Source organism: Lampris incognitus, chromosome 7 (assembly GCF_029633865.1).
Source record: "Lampris incognitus isolate fLamInc1 chromosome 7, fLamInc1.hap2, whole genome shotgun sequence".
Taxonomy (NCBI): domain Eukaryota; kingdom Metazoa; phylum Chordata; class Actinopteri; order Lampriformes; family Lampridae; genus Lampris; species Lampris incognitus.
The window spans coordinates 66,108,974-66,124,191 of NC_079217.1; the positions used below are offsets into that span (position 1 = coordinate 66,108,974).

Here is a 15,218-nt window from a genome sequence, read left to right on the forward strand (position 1 = left end):
GTCTTTTGTGTTGCACTGCTGTGGGCTGGGGGAAACAACATTTCATCTCTTTTGGGTATACAAGTACATGAATGAGATGACAATACTACATTGTTCCTGATTCCTGATTGTGTAGTCAGTGTACATGCACTGGCTGCTCCTGCATGTGTTGACTGTGCTGGTTTAAGTGTCCAGGTTCTGGACTTGGACGGACGGCTCTGTCTTGCTCACCCCGTCTTCGTCTTCAATGATGTCCTTCCCGATGGACGCCAGTGTGGTCCACTTACAGTTGTTGGTGGCCCGAACCGCACAGCGCTTATGGGCCTTGAACTTGCACACTATCACACACGGGACACACAACAGACCGTGTTTAATACAAAATTAATACACACCGCACACTTAACACACACACACACACACACACACACACACATATACAGTTTTGTTTCCATACATCATCACTCTCTCTTGCTCACTTGATGTGTGTGTGTGTGTGTGTGTGTGTGTGTGTGTGTGTGTGTGTGTGTGTGTGTGTGTCTTACCCTCACAGGACAGGCCGTGTGAGGTCACACCAGACAGAGCCTCTCTGCAGACGTTGCAGTAGGTGGGTCTGGCGTGGGAACATGCGTACCAGTTGTGCATGCCGCTGAAGTGGTCCATGCTGTACTGGGTAGACTGGAGACAGAACCACAGACAGACAGTTAACCAGCTGATCTTCACCACCATCCATGAACCTGACTGACCACCACCCTGCTGAGACACACCTGGTAGTTCTCTGGGTTCTGGACACTACGTAATGCCGTCATCCACTCTTCCATCTCCTTCCTGTTTTCAGCACAAAGAATCAATCGACGACACGGAGTGATGATCTACATGGAGAGAGAGGGAGAGAGAGAGAGAGAGAGAGAGAGAGCTGATTGACTTGTTTGGAGGTATATATTCAGACCCTTTCACTTTACTGTGTTGCAGATTTGATTTTAAATGGATAAAATTGCCATTTTTGCCCACCAATCTACACAACAACCTACACAACAACCCATAATGACAAAGTGAAAACATGTTTTTAGAATTTTTTGCAAATTCATTAAGTTAAAATCTCTAATTTACATTAGTATTCAGACCCTTTGCTGTGGCACTCCAAGTTGTGGTCAGGTGCATCCTGTTTGCTTTAACTATCCTTGAGACCTGTCTAGAACTTGATTGGTGTCCACCTGTGGCAAATTCAATTGATTGGACGTAGTTTAGAAAGGCACACACCTGTGTGTATATCGTCCCACAATTCACACTGCATTCATTCATCTTCAGCCGCTTCAGCTAAGTAGGGCACTCCAGACATCCCTCTCCCCAGCACCCCCCTCCAGCTCCTCCTGGGGGATCCCAAGGCATGCCTAGGCCAGATTGGACATGTAGTCCCTTCAGCAAGTTCTGGGTCTACCCCGGGGTCTCCTCCCAGTTGGCTGTGCCCAGTAAGCCTCCAAAGGAAGGCGCCCAGGGGGCATCCTAATCAGATGCCCGAACCACCTCAACTGGCTCCTTTCGATGCGACGGAGCAGTGGCTCTACTCAGAGCTCCCTCCAGATGTCCACACTGCACGTCAGGCCAAAAACCAAGCCATGAAGTCCAAGGAACTCTCTGTAGACCTCTGCGATAAAATTGTGGTGAGGCATAGAGCAGGGCAAAGGTATAAAACAATTTCTTAAGCTTTGAGTGTTCCCAGGACTACAGAGGCCTCAACAATTGTGAATTGGAGGAAGTTTGGAACCACCAGAACTCTTCCTAGAGTTCGCCATCTGGCCAAATTGAGTAAGTGGGCAAGAAGGGCCTTGGTCAGGGAGGTGACCAAGAATGCAACAGTCACTGTAACAGAGCTTCAGAAGTCCTCTGTAGAGATGGGAGAACTTGCCGGAAGAACAACAATCTCAGCAGCACCCCATCAGACCTTTTATGGTAGAGTGGCTAGATGGAAGCCACTCTTGAGTGAAAGGCACATGACAGCCCACTTGGGGTTTGCCAAACAGCATTTAAAGGACTCTGAGAGCATGAGGAAAAAGATTCTCCGGTATAATGAGACAAAAAATTTACCTCTTTGAGAAGAACTCCAAGCACTATGTCTGACGAACACCAGGCACTGCTCATCACCTGGCTAATACCATCCCTACAGTGAAGCACGATGGCGTTAGACTCATGCTATTGGAGGTGCTTCTCAGTGGCAGGGTCAGGGAGACTGGTCAGACTTGAGAGAAGGATGAATGCAGCCAAATAAAGAGCGGTCCTTGAAGAAAACCTGCTCCAGAGTGCACGTGACCTCAGACTGGGGCGACAGTTCACCTTTCAGGATGATAATGACCCAAAGCATACAGCTAAGACAATGTTGAAGTGGCTTTGGGACAAGCCTCTGACTGTCCTTGAGTGGCCCAGCCAAAGTCCAGACTTAAACCCCATAGAACATCTGTGGGGGGACCTGTAGATGGCAGTTCACAGACGCTTCCCATCAAATCTGACGGAGCTTGAGAGGACCTGCCAGGAAGAATGGGATAAACTGCCCAAATCCAGGTTAGCAAAGCGTGTAGTGACCTACCCAAGAAGACTTGAACTTGTAATCAGTGCAAAAGGGGCCTCTAAAAGTACTGAAGTAAGGGTCTGAATACTTCAATTTTTGACTTTTAATAAACTTACAAAAAATTCTAAAAACATGTTTTCACATTGTCATTATGGGCTATTGAGAGTGATGGGCAAATATGGCAATTTTATCCATTTAAAATTTTACAACACAAAGTGAGGTGGCCTGAATACCTACTGAAACCACTGTACCGCTTGCTCTGGGGAAGCCTCATTCAAACATGCAGACTAATCCATAAATTGTACAGCAATTTTACATGTCTGTTTCATGCATTAAAGTCAGCAGCAGATACTCTGTAAAAGTTGTACTGGCATTATGCCGACTCAAGACTAACATTTAGAAACATTACACGACAAGTTTGAACAAAAGCCATGGGATTGCTGAAGGAAGACACTTTTACAGGCGTAAGTGAACCGTCATAATAAATTAATCTGTGACTTGTTTATGAGCCATTTGTCTGAAGAGATTTATTTTTGAACCAGTAAAAGCAAAGAGCATATTTAAAAGTGCCTGGAAACTGGGCCAACCGAGGAATAAGAGACTTGTTCGGTCCACACAAAGGATGAACTCAATGGTCATCTGTATGGTGGGGTTTTACAGACTAGTGTGCTATCAACACCACTAGTCCACCCTGTGTATCATAGTTGTAGACTGATCGTCCATCTGTGGTTTTAGCACTGGGCAGTAATGAAGCAGTGGCAATGCATCTACAGCGGACATGCAGCTGGGGGCGCTGTGGTTCCAACATAGATATGTTGGAACCATCATTTTCTACCTTAAGCCATGTTAAATAAACAGGTATTTAGAGAAAGACTCCCGCTAGCCCTGTGTTTTGGTTTAACCAGTGCCCGTGTTAACTGGTGACTTTAGTGACGGCAGCTGTTGAAACACGAACAGAACACGTAGTGTCCTCCTGAAAGCTTTTAATCAATTTTAAATACACATTCATCTGTGTTTAATATCTACACTATCCATTTACATAAGTTAAACTATGCTCAGCAAGACTCAGTCACATCTCGTAACGTTTCTTATAATGTGGGAAACAAACCACAGCTGGCAGTGCAGCTGTATTTCACACCGTTATCCTCAACTGGAAAGTGACCCATATTCAATCATTTAACCTGTAGCGTTATAATGTCAAATTCCTCCTTAGACACTAGCTGCTCTGCTAATCTTAATCAATTTAAGATAATTTAACATAGGACAGGACGGAGTGGGAGACGTCCCTCTCCAGCGAGTTCTGGGTCTAACCCGGGGTCTCCTCCCAGTTGGACGTGCCCGGACCTTTAAACCTCCAAACCTCCAAAGGAAGGCGCCCAGGAGGCATCCTGATCAGATACCCGAACCACCTCAACTGGCTGCTTTTGACGTGAAGGAGCAGCGACTCTACTCCCTCCGGATTTCTGAGCTCCTCACCCTATCTCTAAGGCTGAGCCCAGACACCCTACAGAGGAAGCTCATTTCAGCTGTTTGTATTCACAATCTCACCCTTTCGGCCACTACCCAAAGCTCATGACCATAGGTGAGGGCTGGAACGAAGACTGACTGGTAAATTGAGAGCTTTGCCTTCCAGCTCAGCTCCCTCTTCACCACAACGGTCCGGTACAATGTCCGCATTACTGCTGATGCTGCACCAATCTGCCTGTCAATCTCCTGCTCCATCCTACCCTCACTTGTAAACGAGACCCCAAGATACTCGAACTCCTTCACTCGAGGCAACAACTCATCCCCAACCCGGAGGGAGCAATCCACCATTTTTGCGGCAGAGAACCATGGCCTCAGACTTGGAGGTGCTGACTCTCATCCCGGCCACTTCACACTCAGCTGCAAACCGCCCCAGTGCATGCTGGAGGTCACGTTCTGATGACGCCAACAAAACCACATCATCTGCGCAGAGCAGCGATACAATTCTGAAGTTCCCAAAACACACACACTCCCCACCTTGGCTGCACCTTGAGATCCTGTCCATCAATATCACAAACAGAATCAGAGACAAGGGACAATCAGAGACAAGGGACACCCACCGAAAACGTGTTTGACTTTGTGCCGAGAATGTGGACACAGCTCTCACTTTTGGTTATACAAGGACCGGATGGCTTGTAGCAACTGCCCCGGTACCCCATACTCCCGCAATACCCCCCACAGAGTGCCCCGGGGTACACGGTCGTAAGCCTTCTCTAAGTCCACAAAACACATGCAGACTGGCTGGTATGGTATCTCACCAACTAATTAGGCCCTCTGCTACGACGAATGCATCACCTTAAATTTTCTAACCCTTTTTTTCCCAACGACAGAAGTCTAGTGCCCCTGGCTCAGAGAGTGACTCTGCATACTCACAAGCAACCTACCATCCAAGCTGTTTTTAAGCAGTATATAAAGTACTCAAAGGAGCCAAAGATGCTAAAAGGCTCAATAGGGCAGTGGCAGAGTTCATCTGTATGGACCAAGTGCTAGTATATCTAGTTGAGAAAGCTGGGTTCAGAAACCTTGTACACAACCTGGACAAAAGGTATGACCTCCTCTCAAGGAATTTCTTTATGAATAATGAAATTCCCAAGGTGCATGGCGAGACAAGGACTATTATGATGAGACAAGGACTATTACCAAGCACTGTTCTGCCGATGAGATTACAGCAATTATTGACCGTTGCAAACTGTTTTCTTCTCTCACGTCTTTTCTCTCTCTCTCTGAATGATGTCGTCTCCTTTCTCTTCTTCTGTGTATGTGAATGGTGTGACGTGAGTCTCCCTTGTGGGCACGTGCAGTCTGTCCGCAGGTCTCCATGGGACCTGGGAGGAGGACACGGCTTGGCATCCCCCTCATCACATTTTCTTTTTATATATCTTATAAATCCATATAATTGTGTTATCCTCTTTCCATGTTGTATTGTGTAAATTGTGTCAACACAACATCATTGCATCTTGGGAGCGAGATCCTCCTCTGTTGTTCTCCCTGAGGTTTCTTCCTACTTTTTCTCCCTGTTAAAGGGTTTTTTTAGGGAGTTGTTCCTTATCTGATGTGAGGGTCTAAGGACAGGATGTTGTGTTGCTGTAAAGCTCCCTGAGGCACATTTGTAATTTGTGATATTGGCTTATACAAATAAAACTGACTTGACTTTCCCAGTAGCCACTAGTCAGCTGCCAGAGTTACTGTAGAGAGTCGATTCCTCTCTCACTCTCGTTCCTCTCATAATTTTTCAGACTGTCTTCTTGAGCTCATCATTTGTGACGGATGTAATTCTTGGCTGTTTGACAGATTTCCTCCCTGGTTAATTTCTGCAGTAAAGACGTCATGAGAAGCTCAGAACTCTGAATTTATTTCCTCTGTGACAGCAAAACATGTAACAACATCATTCAGAAACTCATGCAGGTTAAACTGGACTAACGAAACACTTTCAATGCTGAAAGACTCACTATAAACGGACTAAAATCACTCGCTAGCCTAGCAACATTATGGCTACAAACGACCCATAATGCAAGTTACTCTGGTACTCTCTCCATTCAAAAATAATATTTTTTGTAGTGAATGAACACGTAATTGTCTTGTCCTGTAATATGAGACAACCCATCCATCCATCCATCCATTATCTTAACTGCTTATCCTGCTCTCAGGGTCAACCCCAAGACAACCCCCAATTTTCTAAACCTAAATTTCAGGAAAAAATATTGTCATATATTAGGGCCAATATGGTATCCTTTCCCTCCAGAGTATAGAAAACTCTCAGCATACATTTTTCAGAATGTGACGAATATCTGCACGGCCAATAGAAACGAGGCAGCCAGTCAGGCATGGAAGGCAACTATGGAGGCAAAGACGATAGAAAATAATAAATTATTATTATTGTAGGAGGAGCTAGGAGTAGAGCCGCCGCTCCTTCGCATCGAAAGGAGCCAGTTGAGGTGGTTCGGGCATCTGATTAGGACGCCTCTTGGGCGCCTTCCCTTGGAGGTTTTCTGGGCACGTCCAACTGGGAGTTCCCGGGGTTGACCCAAAACTCGCTGGAGGGACTACATGTCCAATCTGGCCTGGGAATGCCTTGGGATCCCCAGGAGGAGCTGGAGGGCGTGGCTGGGAAGAGGGCTGTCTGGAGTGCCCGACTTTGGTGACATTTTGAAATTTTTTTACAAATGGAAGAAATTCAACACCATTGTTAGTCTCCCCAGGAGTGGTCGTTCAACAAAAATCAAACCAAGAGCAAGGCGTATAATATTCCAGGAAGTCACAAAGAACCCCAGGGTAACATCTAAGGCTCTGCAGGCCTCTCTTGAATTGGCTAAGGTGAGTGTTCGTGAGTCCACCACCAGGCAAGCGTTATGTTTGGTAAAAACCAAACACTGCGTTCAAACATAGGAACCTCATCCCATCTGTGAAGCTCAGTGGGGCTGCTTTGCTACCTGTGGACCAGGATGGCTTGCCATCACTGACAGAACTATGAATTCTGGATTGTACCAGCAAACTCTAGAATATCAAGGTGTCAGTCTGTGAACTGAAGCTCAACAGAGAGTGGGTCATGCAGCAAGACAACGGCCCTAAACACACAAGTCAGTTTGCCAACGAATGGTTAAAGCAGACGAAATTTATGGATTAAACTTCTTCCTCGCTACAACAGATTTCTGTCAATAGGATTCCAGAGAGGCCATGTATGAGATCAGTGCAGGGATCACAAATGGGACTTTCGGACACAACATGGTTTGAGCAGTGCACGCAGCTGAGTTCAGTGCACATCTGACCAGTTGTTCAGGGAAGTTGCAGATGATGGAGCAAAATAGGTGGAATTTTCAAAACTTCTGGCAGGACAAATTCACCATTATCTTTTTATTTTTACACTTTGTTTTATATTATTAATATTATTATCTCTTATCTCATCATCAGCTGCTTTTCCAGGGTTGGGTCGCGGTGGCAGCAATCTAAGTCAATCAATAAATCAATCAATAAATCAATCAATCAATCAATCAATAAAGTTGCATTTTCTATAGCGCTATTCTAGCTGCAACAACCACTCAAAGCGCTGTACATTTCTGGTCAAATCTGAATTTCAGACACCTGTTATAATAGAACGACAATGGTGTTGAATTTCTTCCATTTGTACACCATCTGCCCAACAGTGGATTCCTGGAGCCCAAACTCTTCAGAAATAGTTTTGCAAGCTTTTCCGGGCAGAAATCTCCTTTGATCAAGGCATTGCAAACTTCCACAAACCTGTGTGGTGAAGACCAAACTTTGACAGTGAAGTCCCAGGTAATGTTGTTTCAGCAGGGCGGGTTCTGCTAAACTCAAACCCACTGACTGAAACCCCTGACTCAAATTACCCCTTTAAATGAACTGATAATCCTAGAGGATCAAATACTTTGTCCAACAAAGACATTTACTCTTGGATCACTTGCTGAATAGATAAATGAAAAAGTACAGTGTTTGTTAGGGGTGTCCAGGTGGCGTGGCGGTCTATTCTGTTGCCTACTTACACGGGGACTGTCGGTTCGAATCCCTGTGTTACCTCTGGCTTGGTTGGGCGTCCCTACAGAAGCAATTGACCGTGTCTGCGGGCGGGATGCCGGATGTGGGTATGTGTCCTGGACCAGCGCTGTGTATACAGAGAGTCTGGCCATCCTTTGATCTTTGCAACACACGCTGTGATTGGCTGAGAGCCTGTCATGTGCTTGACAGGCGCCATGTTGCCTACCAACGTTTGGCTCTGTCATCATGACGTTTCAATGATTATTCCTGTGTTTTCGGCCCATTTTCACCGATTTGTAGCAGTTGAAAGAGAGATGGTGTGTTGTGCGGCTTGGGGCTGTTCCGTTGGGCCGGGACAAGGCCGTATGATGCATCAATTTCCACAGGACGCACAAAGGAGGGCAGTTTGGATCATGAAGATTCACAGGCTGGGCTGGTCCCCCTCAGCTTATTCCTACTTGTGCTCAGTGAGTTCATTTCAGTTTTTAGGATTTTTGGATAAACTAACTTCCCTAGAGCAATGCGAGCGTCTGTAAGGTACTGATGTGTGGAAATCAGTTGTATAGCACATCCAAGCCATGTGTAACCGTTGACAGAAATCAGGCAAATGTAAACGGTGTCAGACTGTCATATGGGATGGACTGAGTGACAGGCCTGAGCCTGAGCCGAGGTAGTGTGTGGGTGGGTAGTGTTGAGATAAACTAGACAAGAGTCCCGATACAGAACTGACGCTGCACTGGCTAAACCTGGAAACAGCTAGGCCTCATATTTCTCAAGTGTCCCTGATGTTATTACTCATTAGCATTTACTAGTAGCTGAATTTTGGGCTGTTTTGGACGACCTTGCATTTTGTGACGGGAGTCCAGCAGTCACATTATCCATGAAGTCAACTTGTAACATTAAATGTAATACACCTTTAATTTTTAGAAATAACACACTCTCCAGGTGTCAAACTTTCTATATCTGTGCATCACACCTATTATTCACTCACATGTACACTTACTGCTGGGTAACTGCTGATTGTGGACGACTCACACGCCCTGCCCATAAGACATTTCAAAAATCATCAACTTTACCTTAAATTTAGAGACCTTTTATTGTGATGAAGAAGTACATGACCATGGGAAGACCACAAAACAAGCCCAAACCCAAATTTCGGAGTACTGATCTCTACAGTATCAACAGTAGCCGGGCGGAAGCAAAGTATAAACAAATACACGTGGGCGAATGTAACGTATTGCTGTCGTTGCTCTCCTGCTGATGATGCATACCGACCTACATCCTGGTCAGAACCAATCAGAAGCCTCTAGGCCAATGTGTTCTCCATTGTTATGACATTAGGGGAAAAAAATGCGCCCCCTGGATCCGCCGCGCATGTTACAGGTATATCTAGTATATCACCAGCACCGTCCAGTTCACTCACGCCGACTTCAACCTCACTCACAACACTCGAGATGTACCTGATTGACGCGTCCTTTCCATCATGCCCGCCACTACGTTTGTCACGCCCACCGCACCACAGCCACGCCCACCGTGCCTGAGAACCTCACCCGGCACCCCATCTCTGTTTTCCCTTATTTCTTTGAAAGTGCAGCTTGAGAGATCATGAAGTGAGCGCGATTTTGAATAGCGGGCGCATGGGTCTGCCTGCCAGTTGGTAGGCAATATGGCGCCCGTGCCAGTTGGCCAGACTCTCTCTATACACGGCGCTGTCCTGGACACTGCACTAGCGCCTCCTCTGGTCAGTCGGGGCACCCGTTCAAGGGGGAGGGGGAACTGGGGGGAAAAGCATGATCTTCCAATGCGCTACGTCCCCCTGGTGAAACTCCTCACCGTCAGGTGAAAAGAAGCGGCTGGTGACTCCACATGTATCGGAAGAGACATGTGGTAGTCTGCAGTCCTCCCTGGCTTGGCAGAGGGGGTGGAGCAGCGACCGGGACGGCTCGGAAGAGTGGGATAATTGGCCAAGTACAATTGAAGAGAAAAAGGGGGAAAAATCCCCCCCCCAAAAAAAAGAGTACATTGTTTTTTGTGTTATTCATTTAACTGGGTTCTCTTTTTCTAGTGTAATCTGGTGTTATCTGGTGGTGTTATCTGGTGGTGTTGCCTGGTGTTATCCGGTGGTGTTATCTGGTGGTGTTATCTGGTGGTGTTATCTGGTGGTGTTGCCTGGTGTTATCCGGTGGTGTTATCTGGTGGTGTTATCTGGTGGTGTTATCTGGTGTTAGGACTTAGATGAAGATCTGATCACAGAAATACAGAAACCTCTGAAGGGTTCACAGACTTTCTAGCAACACTATACGGGAAACTGAGAGCCATGAGAACAAATGAATGAATAAGAGAATACTGAGTTAAAGATGTACTGATAATGAATTAAAGAGTTAAAGATGTACTGATAATGAATTAAAGAGCTAAAGATGCTGTACTACTGATGACTAATTAAAGAGTTAAAGATGCTGTACTGATGACTAATTAAAGAGTTAAAGATGCTGTACTACTGATGACTAATGAAAGAGTTAAAGATGCTGTACTACTGATGACTAATTAAAGAGTTAAAGATGCTGTACTACTGATGACTAATGAAAGAGTTAAAGATGCTGTACTACTGATGACTAATTAAAGAGTTAACGATGCTGTACTGATGACTAATTAAAGAGTTAAAGATATTGTACTGATGATGAATGAAAGAGTTAAAGATGCTGTACTGATGACTAATTAAAGAGTTAACGATGCTGTACTGATGACTAATTAAAGAGTTAAAGATGCTGCACTGATGACTAATTAAAGAGTTAAAGATGCTGCACTGATGACTAATTAAAGAGTTAAAGATGCTGTACTGATGACTAATTAAAGAGTTAAAGATGCTGTACTGATGACTAATTAAAGAGTTAATGATGCTGTACTGGTGATGAATTAAAGAGTTAACGATGCTGTACTGGTGATGAATTAAAGAGTTAAAGATGCTGTACTGATGATGAATTAAAGAGTTAACGATGCTGTACTGATGACTGATTAAAGAGTTAACGATGCTGTACTGGCGATGAATTAAAGAGTTAACGATGCTGTACTGGTGATGAATTAAAGAGTTAACGATGCTGTACTGATGACTAATTAAAGAGTTAAAGATGCTGTACTGATGACTAATTAAAGAGTTAACGATGCTGTACTGGTGATGAATTAAAGAGTTAAAGATGCTGTACTACTGATGACTAATTAAAGAGTTAAAGATGCTGTACTGATGACTAATTAAAGAGTTAATGATGCTGTACTGGTGATGAATTAAAGAGTTAACGATGCTGTACTGGTGATGAATTAAAGAGTTAACGATGCTGTACTGGTGATGAATTAAAGAGTTAAAGATGCTGTACTGGTGATGAATTAAAGAGTTAAAGATGCTGTACTGGTGACGAATTAAAGAGTTAAAGATGCTGTACTGGTGATGAATTAAAGAGTTAACGATGATGTACTGGTGATGAATTAAAGAGTTAAAGATGCTGTACTGATGACTAATTAAAGAGTTAACGATGCTGTACTGATGATGAATGAAAGAGTTAAAGATGCTGTACTGATGACTAATTAAAGAGTTAACGATGCTGTACTGATGACTAATTAAAGAGTTAAAGATGCTGCACTGATGACTAATTAAAGAGTTAAAGATGCTGCACTGATGACTAATTAAAGAGTTAAAGATGCTGTACTGATGACTAATTAAAGAGTTAAAGATGCTGTACTGATGACTAATTAAAGAGTTAATGATGCTGTACTGGTGATGAATTAAAGAGTTAACGATGCTGTACTGGTGATGAATTAAAGAGTTAAAGATGCTGTACTGATGATGAATTAAAGAGTTAACGATGCTGTACTGATGACTGATTAAAGAGTTAACGATGCTGTACTGGCGATGAATTAAAGAGTTAACGATGCTGTACTGGTGATGAATTAAAGAGTTAACGATGCTGTACTGATGACTAATTAAAGAGTTAAAGATGCTGTACTGGTGATGAATTAAAGAGTTAAAGATGCTGTACTACTGATGACTAATTAAAGAGTTAAAGATGCTGTACTGATCACTAATTAAAGAGTTAATGATGCTGTACTGGTGATGAATTAAAGAGTTAACGATGCTGTACTGGTGATGAATTAAAGAGTTAACGATGCTGTACTGGTGATGAATTAAAGAGTTAAAGATGCTGTACTGGTGATGAATTAAAGAGTTAACGATGCTGTACTGGTGATGAATTAAAGAGTTAACGATGCTGTACTGGTGATGAATTAAAGAGTTAAAGATGCTGTACTGGTGATGAATTAAAGAGTTAAAGATGCTGTACTGGTGACGAATTAAAGAGTTAAAGATGCTGTACTGGTGATGAATTAAAGAGTTAAAGATGCTGTACTGGTGACGAATTAAAGAGTTAACGATGCTGTACTGGTGATGAATTAAAGGCGTCCTACAGCAGCGAGGTGTGATGAGACAGAAGACAGCACCACGTCATGTGTGACTGTAAATGTGACAGACAGGGGACGTCCATGTGAACGGAGAAACTCCCCAAAAGAGAAGCCGTTGTGACGGCGTTGTGTTACTGGAGGCGGCGAGAGGCCAGGCAGGGACAGGCCCGTCATCTGTGTAAACAGACCGGTGACCTGTACGGTCTCAAACACACAACACTTCGCACCACATGACCAGGGCTGCTGTAAAGCCAGTCTAGAGACTTCTGCAAAATACAAAGCAGTGGCCAGTCAGTCAGCTAGCGTCCTCTGGGGCTCGCCGGACGACGCCGAGTTTCAGCGAGCGAGCGCCGACAGGGCGTTAAGCGTCACGAGGCCGCCAGACGTCATGACCGGACACAGTCCGTCCACTCGTGTCCAAGGTGATCCTCAACCCAAGACAGCTGAGACTGAGCCAGACAACACCGATCACTAGAAAGATCTGTCTCATACGAACACACACACACACACACACACACACACACACACACACACCCTCTCAGCTGTGGTGTGGCTAAGATATTCCACGTGTTGTGTGACTACAAACGCAAGTCTTACTGTTCAATAAAAACCCAGCAGGAAACACAGAGCCAGGAGGAGACACTGACATCACAACTTAACAGCCAATAACATTCTACTTCCTGGAAGAATTCTACTTCCTGGAGGGCAATAACATTCTACTTCCTGGAAGAATTCTACTTCCTGTAGGGCAATAACATTCTAATTCCTGAAAGAATTCTACCTCCTGTAGGGCAATAACATTCTACTTCCTGGAAGAATTCTACTTCCTGGAGGGCAATAACATTCTACTTCCTGGAAGAATTCTACTTCCTGTAGGGCAATAACATTCTACTTCCTGGAAGGCTTTGTTTCCTCATTTGCTCAAATAAATCTGTCTGCTTTACAGAAATTCTGATATTAAAAAATACTACTTTATAAGAAAAGCACAGACACACACAGACAGGATGCAAATAGACTGACAGACAGACAGATAGATAGACAGACACAGACAGACAGACAGATAGACAGACAGACAGGATGCAAATAGACTGACAGACAGGCAAGACACAGAGAGACAGAGAGACAGATAGATAGACACACAGACAGACAGACAAGACAGGATACAAATACAAAGACAGAGAGACAGACAGACAGACAGATAGATAGAGATAGGCAGACAGACAGCTAGATAGATGCAGACAGACACACAGACAGGATGCAAATAGACTGACAGACAGACACAGACATACTGGATGCAAATAGACAGACAGATCCATAGGCTGTCAGTCTGATAGATGAACAGATGGAAAGTCAGATAGACAGGCAGTAAAACAGACAGACAGGAAGTGGACTTCCTCATCATCCGGTCTGTGTGTTTCCCAGAGCTGGCGCCAGGTCATTGACCTTGAAACTCTTCCCAATACAGAGTCTTCCGGCTCTGACGGGACACAGTACCGTTTCTGTTACTTCTGGATTTGAAACAATGAGCAGAAGTCAGGATTCAGCATGAACGTTTCCACATGCAGACAGACTGCAGCAGGACTACAGGTAGACAGACTGCAGCAGGACCACATGCAGACAGACTGCAGCAGGACCACATGTAGACAGACTGCAGCAGGACCACATGTAGACAGACTGCAGCAGGACCACATGTAGACAGACTGCAGCAGGACTACAGGTAGACAGACTGCAGCAGGACCACATGTAGACAGACTGCAGCAGGACCACAGGTAGACAGACTGCAGCAGGACTACAGGTAGACAGACTGCAGCAGGACCACATGTAGACAGACTGCAGCAGGACCACAGGTAGACAGACTGCAGCAGGACCACAGGTAGACAGACTGCAGCAGGACTACAGGTAGACGGACTGCAGCAGGACCACATGCAGACAGACTGCAGCAGGACCACATGTAGACAGACTGCAGCAGGACTACAGGTAGACAGACTGCAGCAGGACTACAGGTAGACAGACTGCAGCAGGACCACATGCAGACAGACTGCAGCAGGACCACAGGTAGACAGACTGCAGCAGGACCACATGCAGACAGACTGCAGCAGGACCACAGGTAGACAGACTGCAGCAGGACCACATGCAGACAGACTGCAGCAGGACCACATGCAGACAGACTGCAGCAGGACCACAGGTAGACAGACTGCAGCAGGACCACATGCAGACAGACTGCAGCAGGACCACAGGTAGACAGACTGCAGCAGGACCACATGTAGACAGACTGCAGCAGGACCACATGTAGACAGACTGCAGCAGGACCACATGTAGACAGACTGCAGCAGGACCACATGTAGACAGACTGCAGCAGGACTACAGGTAGACAGACTGCAGCAGGACCACATGTAGACAGACTGCAGCAGGACCACAGGTAGACAGACTGCAGCAGGACCACAGGTAGACAGACTGCAGCAGGACTACAGGTAGACAGACTGCAGCAGGACTACAGGTAGACAGACTGCAGCAGGACCACAGGTAGACAGACTGCAGCAGGACCACAGGTAGACAGACTGCAGCAGGACCACATGCAGACAGACTGCAGCAGGACCACATGTAGACAGACTGCAGCAGGACTACAGGTAGACAGACTGCAGCAGGACCACATGTAGACAGACTGCAGCAGGACTACAGGTAGACAGACTGCAGCAGGACCACAGGTAGACAGACTGCA

General features: G+C 45.2%; 1 protein-coding gene across 5 annotated transcripts in view; it reads right to left on the reverse strand.

Annotated features, from left to right (window-relative positions):
- Positions 1-15,218, reverse strand: part of LOC130116107 (diacylglycerol kinase delta-like) — an 88,550-nt gene that overhangs the window by 43,891 nt on the left and 29,441 nt on the right. For 4 of the 5 annotated variants that reach the window (XM_056284056.1, XM_056284052.1, XM_056284055.1 and 1 more), the window contains 3 exons: positions 744-848; positions 522-654; positions 211-317 (listed from right to left, as the gene is read on the reverse strand). In XM_056284056.1, the coding sequence (XP_056140031.1) occupies positions 211-317; positions 522-654; positions 744-848 (345 nt within the window). Of the gene's footprint in view, positions 1-210; positions 318-521; positions 655-743; positions 849-1,236; positions 1,256-15,218 lie in introns of those variants that run through there. The other variant, XM_056284053.1, reaches the window with a different exon arrangement.